We start from the raw sequence: 7,500 nt of genomic DNA, 5'->3' as shown, positions 1-7,500 counted from the left end.
GTGAAATATATGTTTATCTTGAATAAACATGACAGAGAATCCAGATACAAAAGTGTGTCACGACGACAATAAAGTTGTGTATCGTGTGTAAACAAACACAAGAAGATTAAATGAACACGACGATGAAAGTCAATCATCTGGTCGTCGAGCGACTCGTCGTCTTCAGAAGAGTCGACGCGCGTCAATCAGGAAGTTGACAAGTTTCCCATAATGCATCAGGTTGTGTTTTCGACGTGTGGGTCTGAGTGGGTTTGTGTGTCACGGAATGAATATTTGATTGTATTTGCAACATGAAAGTTAATTAGCCGCAGATGAAAGGATTGTGTTGACGCGACACACATACACACCAATGGGCTGCTTGTGTTTCCACGATTGTGTGTCGGTTTGTGCGACCGACTCACAATCGTGTGAATCGTCCGCCAGGCGTTCAGCCTTAAATATTGAATATTGATGCGGCGGCTAATGAGAACACTTTGATTTCTTGTGCTTTCTAATGAGAGCGCCGAGCCACCACAGAGGGCGATAAAGACTAATTATCCCACTATTGATTAATTTATGACGACCAGTTCTGGTACCTGAGGGAGAAAACATGTTTTTATTCTGCTGCCGGAGGTTGTTTTTCTCTCGGGAGGCTTTCATTTACGCGGGTCTCGCTCCGACATCGTAGTGGATCTTCCAGCTGTTTACCAGAACCTGAAGACTCGTCCGTCCGCGGGGTTGTTGCTCAGCTCCGACCCCGGCTTGTGTGGAAGAACCTCAGAGCTTCATGCGGACTGAAGGCCAACTTTTAAAAAGAGGTCATTGGAGGGATGAGGACGGATGAGGACGGATGAGGAGGGATGAGGACGGATGAGGACGGATGAGGACGGATGAGGACGGATGAGGACGGATGAGGACGGATGAGGACGGATGAGGACGGATGAGGACGGATGAGGACGGATGAGGAGGGATGAGGACGGATGCAAACCAACCAACAAGAAATAAGTAGAAGAGTTTCTTTAAGAAAGTCAAACAAAAACAGAAGGTTCATGAACTAAAAACCTTCAAACAAACGGAAAATAAACAAGTAGGACAAAGAAAAGTACTTTAACCCTTGTGTCGTCTCAGGGTCACATTAACCCAGAGACGACACAAGGGATACCACAATCACATTTGTTTTAGCGCGTTCGGGTCACCTTGACCCAGAGACGACACAAGGGATACAACAAACGCGTTTGTTTTAGGGCCTTCGGGTCACCTTGACCCAGAGACGACACAAGGGATACCACAAACACATTGGTTTTAGGGCCTTGGGGTCACCTTGCCCCACAGATAACACAAGGGATACCACAAACACATTGGTTTTAGGGCCTTGGGGTCACCTTGCCCCACAGATAACACAAGGGATACCACAAACACGTTTGTTTTAGGGCCTTTGGGTCATCTTGACCCAAAGACAACACAAGGGATACCACAAAAACATTTGCTTTAGGGCCTTCGGGTCACCTTGACCCAGAGATGACACAAGGGATACCACAAAAAAAATTGCTTTAGGGCCTTCGGGTCACACTGACCCAGAGACGACACAAGGGATACCACAAACACATTGGTTTTAGGGCCTTGGGGTCACCTTGCCCCACAGATAACACAAGGGATACCACAAACATTTTTTTGCTTTAGGGCCTTCGGGTCACCTTGACCCAGAGATGACACAAGGGATACCATAAAAAACATTTGTTTTAGGGCCTTTGGGTCACCTTGACCCAGAGATGACACAAGGGATACCACAAAAAAATTTGCTTTAGGGCCTTCGGGTCACCTTGACCCAGAGATAAGACAAGGGATACCATAAAAAACATTATTTTTAAGGTATTCGGGTCACCTTGACCCAAAGACAACACAAGGGATACCACAAAAAAAAATTGCTTTAGGGCCTTCGGGTCACCTTGACCCAGAGATAACAAAAGGGATACCACAAACACATTTCTTTTAGGGCCTTCTAAGATATTATCATGAAAAATATTGAAATGTTGAAGAAATGTTTACATTTTTCACAGTTCAAATATAAATAAAATGAGCAAATGTAACTTTTTCTGGATCGTCAAAAAAGATTTAGCCTCCTGGAATCAGAGAAGTTTTCGAAAGTTGTGCTTTTTATTTTAGTAGTTTTAATTTTACCCGTGATTTAAGTCACTTCTTTTTTTTAAATGTTATAATTGACTCTCCATGTATAAAAAGTCTCTCTGTTTGTTCCTGTGGTTTTTTTCTTGTGTTTCTGTCAAAACCATACATTTCCACGAGGACCTACTTGGGCGTTTTATTTGTTTATTATGTTCCTTAACTTCAAGACTCCATTTTTGGGATTCTTTTAGTCGTGTTCTAAGCTTGTGTAGTTTTTCACTCCGGCGTCGTCTCTTCAGAAGTCATGAGTTCTGCCTTCAGATATTTGCCTTCGGGTTTGTGTTTTCACCGCCAGAGTTCCCTCTAGAGAAATGTGTGTTTTTTTCTTCTAAATGCTCTTTCATTCCAACTGTAATTCCCCAAATCCTTTTGTTTCTCAACACCTGGAGTCTACAAGTGCAGATGAATGTTAGACACGCAACAGAAACTTCTCGTGTTTCTGTTCTCGTCGACTCGGATGTTGTTTCTTCTGGTTTTGAAAAGAGAAGAAAAAAGAAAAGTGAAATGTTTTCTGGAGCCAAAGAAGCGGATGATGAAAAGCAGACGAGCCTTAAGTGATTTCATGAATAAAGCGACGTCGTTCTTGCATTTCAAATGCTTCAGAACAAATTAGAAAGAGTGTGCGTCAAAGCATATGTCTAATTAGAGTGTGTGTGTGTGTGTGTGTGTGTGTGTGTGTGTGTGTGTGCTCGGGGCGAGCGCGAAGGCTAATGTGGTGGAAAATGTGTGTTAGCGGGCCCATGAAGTAACGATGACTCTGTGACTTAATCATGTTGACACATCCACGCGTTCCCTTCATCCGTCCTGGATTCACTCCACGCATCACGGCTCCAGGAGACGTTAAAAAAGTCAAAAGTTTCTTCCCTTTTTTATGGTAAAATTAGAAGACGCTCCAAAGACGTTCATTTCAACTCAAGTATGTTTTTTAATCAGAGACACGAGAAGTTTGATCCAGTTTTCAGTTTTTTATCTGCATCGAGACTCACTTTGACCTCTGACCCTTCGTGAAGATCCGACTTCCTTCTTAGAAGTCTTGTCAATCATGACGACAGAAAACGTACTCGCGTGCAGTTGCCCCGTCCGGCCACTAGAGGCATCTTTTTCATCGTCACTTCTTCTTCGCTGCATTTTGACATGTTTTTGACTCCCGTGTTTCTCTTGTTTCCGTTCAGGCGGCTGCAACTTCGAGGAATCTTACAGCAGCTGCGGCTACAGCGTCTCCCTGGGAACCAATGGATTCACCTGGGAACAGGTGAACTCCTGGGAGAAGCCCACCATCGACCCCAACCTGCCGACAGGTACGTGTTTCAACTTCTGTCCGTCACGAAAGCTTTGTTTGTCGCTCAGAGTTCTTGATTCATTCACACAAATAATGTTGGTTTTCATATAAAAACAGGGGTTGCCAAACATTTTTTGTTTTTATTTATAATACAATTTTCACAGACTGACCCTGAGGTAAAAAACAGCAAAAGTAAAATTCCATTAAAAAAGGAATATTAAGAACATGAAAAATCTCAGTATAACCTTGAATCAGTCTGAGATCTGGTTTGGTAGAGTCTGTCTTTTACACATTTTTAATCATTTACAGAATTATTTTTTGAGTAAACTTGAAAAAAAAAGCATCTTGACCTGTCATGGGGCCTCATGTTCAAAGAAGTTTGTGAATGTTCTTCTAAAAACAGTCGTACACTCAAATCCAGAAAATGGTGCAAAAACAGTACTTTTTCTTTGTTCTTCCCAATCCACGTGGAATTAATTGCAGGCTTGTTCGTCCCTTTCCCTAATTTACATATTTAAATCATATTTAAATGAACCAGAGTCATCAAACTTGTTGGGAGTCCAAACTTTTTAAAGCTCATTTCATTATTGCTACATATGAACTTTGAAGTAGAAAAGTATGTCCGCACGTTTTTGTGCGTATGACCTCTTAGTACATGAGGAACTTGGTCTTTAAAAAAAAAAAAAAAAAACCTTCCACAGAGTAAATATGTAAAAATGCCTCCCAGGCTGTAACTGGGAGGCATTTGCTTTTTTTGGGACCACTGCCTAGAAAGTTAAACCCGGGCCTTCGGGTCACCTTGACCCAGAGACGACACAAGGGATACCACAAACACGTTTGTTATAGGGCCTTGGGGTCACCTTGACCCAGAGATAAGACAAGAAATACCATAAAAAACATTCGTTTTAGGGCCTTCGGGTCACCTTGACCCAAAGACAACACAAGGGATACCACAAAAAAAATTGCTTTAGGGCCTTTGGGTCACCTTGACCCAGAGATAACAAAAGGGATACCACAAACACATTTCTTTTAGGGCCTTCTAAGATATTATCATGAAAAATATTGAAATGTTGAAGAAATGTTTACATTTTTCACAGTTCAAATATAAATAAAATGAGCAAATGTAACTTTTTCTGGATCGTCAAAAAAGATTTAGGCTCCTGGAGTCAGAGAAGTCTTCGAAAGTTGTGCTTTTTATTTTAGTAGTTTTCATTTTACTCACCGGAACCCGTGATTTAAGTCACTTCTTTTTTTAAATTTTTATAATTGACTCTCCATGTATAAAAAGTCTCTCTTTTTGTTCGTGTTTTTTTTCTTGTGTTTCTGTCAAAACCATACATTTCCACGAGGACCTACTTGGGCGTTTTATTTGTTTATTATGTTCCTTAACTTCAAGACTCCATTTTTGGGATTCTTTTAGTCGTGTTCTAAGCTTGTGTAGTATTTCACTCCGGCGTCGTTAGAAAGTTAAACCCGGTCAAAAGCCAGAGCAACTCATGTCTAATCTACTGTGAGAGGATTCAGTTTTACCACAAGTATTTATTTATACCAACCTTGACGTAATACCTGCACTAAAGCTTATTTGACAAGAAATATTTAACAATAAAAAAGTTGAAAAAAAGTTGTTTTGATGATTCACAAGCAAATTCATTTTCAAAAGAACTAAGAAGATACTTCTGAGTCCGTCTGTCCAGGTTATCTCTCGGCATCCGTTGAGTTGAACAGAAACTCTTGACTCGTCTTGGAAGAAGAGCGTCTTCCTCCTCCTCCACCTCTTCTGTCCATCTGAGCTGACAGACTGATAGAAGTCGGTCGACAGATTGTGACGTGACCCCAGCTGGGTTTTCTTCTCCGCCTGTCAAATAGCAAATGGCAATCAGAACCTGTCCATCCATCGCTCACACGGTGTCCCCCACAAATATCTCCGCCGCCCCCGACTAACTGCCTCTTTCACACTCACTGAGCCCTTTTTTCATCTTAAATTAGAATCAGCCTTGAGTTCAGCCACAGGTGTGTGTGTGTGTGTGTGTGTGTGTGTGTGTGTGTGTGTGTGTGTGGGTGGAGCCAGGACGTCTCGCTGACAACCAGGTGCGAGAAGTTTGTGGGCAGAAATGAAATGATAGTCCAGAGGCAGTGAAGTGGATTCACAGGTTTCTAAAACGGTTTTTATAGAAAACACATTTAAAAAAACGACATTTCGTAACCATTCTTGGGATAAAATGGGTGTTCCTCAGAGCTCCGTCCCGGGGTCCATAATCTTCCAGATTGTCGTAAACAACTCAGTGTAATCGTTCATGAACTACAGTAGTTCATGTTTGTCCAAAACATGACATTTTGAGAGTCGTTGTCTGGCATGAAATCGTACAGTTCGGCAAGAAAATGTTAAATCAACTATTGGAAATAAAGTTCCCTGATTTAAACCCTGAAGGTACAGGGTTCAAAGTTGGATGACCGGGTCATGAACACTTTATTATTATTATTTTTTTATATGCCCACTTGTAAACTCTCCTGACATGTAAATGTTCTTCAAGACACAGTAACTTCTCATCATGACCATGTTTTACACTTTATTACTTTATAAAGTTGCTCTGAAATCTGGACGAACGAGAGGTTACGAGAGTCCATTATCACGTAATAATGGCTTCACTCCTCCTCCAGCTGTGATCACGATTTGTTTATACAACGAATCCCTTGGAGGCGGAGACTTCAGGGATTGGCCAAATACTGACAAGTACAATAAAGGGTCCACGATCTATTAAAGACACAATTAAATCAACACATTAGTTGAACTTTAAATGTATTTTGTTAGTCTGATTTAATTTACATTTATTTTTTTGTATTATGTATTACACAACACAAACACACCCTTTCTATTTTTCTTACAACAGGGGAAATAAATGTTTTGATATGACGATTAAATCTGCGTCGTTTTAAGGTTAAAACTGATAAAGTTATTGATGTCTGTGGCAATCATTTAGAAAAACAATTAGATTAGAATTAGAATAAGATTATTAAAAGAATATATTCGGAGTCTTAACTAAATATTTTAAATTATGAACCAAACTAGTTTATTATTACATTTGTGAAGTGAACTTTGAACGAGTTGTAGAAGTGAAGTTTCCACCTGTTCTTTCCCTGTTAACCCGTCGACGCTCTCAGCCCTGATGACTCTGACGCGGCTCTACAGGCTCCACCACTCAAATCCCTGCATGAAGCTTTAATTGCTGAAAATTCAGAGCTCATTTCACACCAACGGTCCCTCAAGCTGGAGTTTTAGAATCGCGCCCTCACCTTCAAAGTCCTCCATTAACCGGCTCCTTCATAGCTCAGTGAACTTCTTGAGACTGGAACTCTCCGGTTCTTCTGCCGCGTCCCTGGTCTCGGACTTTAAAGCTGTCGCACTCCGTTGAAAACCTGCTCAGACTCTTCTGCTGTTATTTATGAACTCACAAGTTTGAGGCATCAGGAAGTTGGCATTGAAGGACGGACCCACCATTGAGGGTGATTTACTGAGAAAGAAGTACGACTTAAAAGTGCAGAAAAAAAGTCGCCTTATAACAGAAAATGCTTTATATTGTGTACATTATTTATTACTTTAATCTTGAATGTATCCTCCAAGATTTACCTCAACATTAACATTCCAGCAAAACTGTTGCAAATATTCTTTTTCCCTTTTGACAGATGCAAAGCAACGTTTAGATATTTTAACGTTCTGTACTTACAGATCATTACAGTACCATGTTATTGTCATAACGTTTTTATTTTTAGAATAGAATAGAAAAGCTTTATTCTTTAAGCTTTATTCTTTTCTATTTATTATTTTGAGGATTTAGTCTCTCGACATGTTGTAATGTCAACCTTAAGTTACTTTCCTCAGTGTAAATATATTGTTTCCTGAGCTGAAAAACCCTAAATTTGTTTTTAAAAAGACTGACGGGATTTTTTACAGTTGCTTAACATTAAAAAAAACATCAAATAAATAATAATATTGTTATTAAAAGCTTGTGTCATAGATTTTTTTTCTTGCGGTTCTGAAAATATGACTAAAATGTCCTGGATGT

The 7,500-nt window shown here is 40.3% G+C and overlaps 1 protein-coding gene across 2 annotated transcripts in view; it reads left to right on the top strand.

The window, feature by feature from the left end:
- The window catches only part of ptprt (protein tyrosine phosphatase receptor type T), a 305,407-nt gene that overhangs the window by 41,246 nt on the left and 256,661 nt on the right, over window positions 1-7,500 (top strand). For both annotated transcript variants that reach the window (XM_087799988.1, XM_087799990.1), the window contains exon 2: window positions 3,333-3,458. In XM_087799988.1, the coding sequence (XP_087656114.1) occupies window positions 3,333-3,458 (126 nt within the window). The remainder of the gene's footprint in view (window positions 1-3,332; window positions 3,459-7,500) is intronic.

Source organism: Callionymus lyra, chromosome 10, assembly GCF_982586985.1.
Source record: "Callionymus lyra chromosome 10, fCalLyr1.hap1.1, whole genome shotgun sequence".
Taxonomy (NCBI): Eukaryota; Metazoa; Chordata; class Actinopteri; order Syngnathiformes; family Callionymidae; genus Callionymus; species Callionymus lyra.
This window is presented reverse-complemented; position numbering and strand designations above follow the sequence as displayed.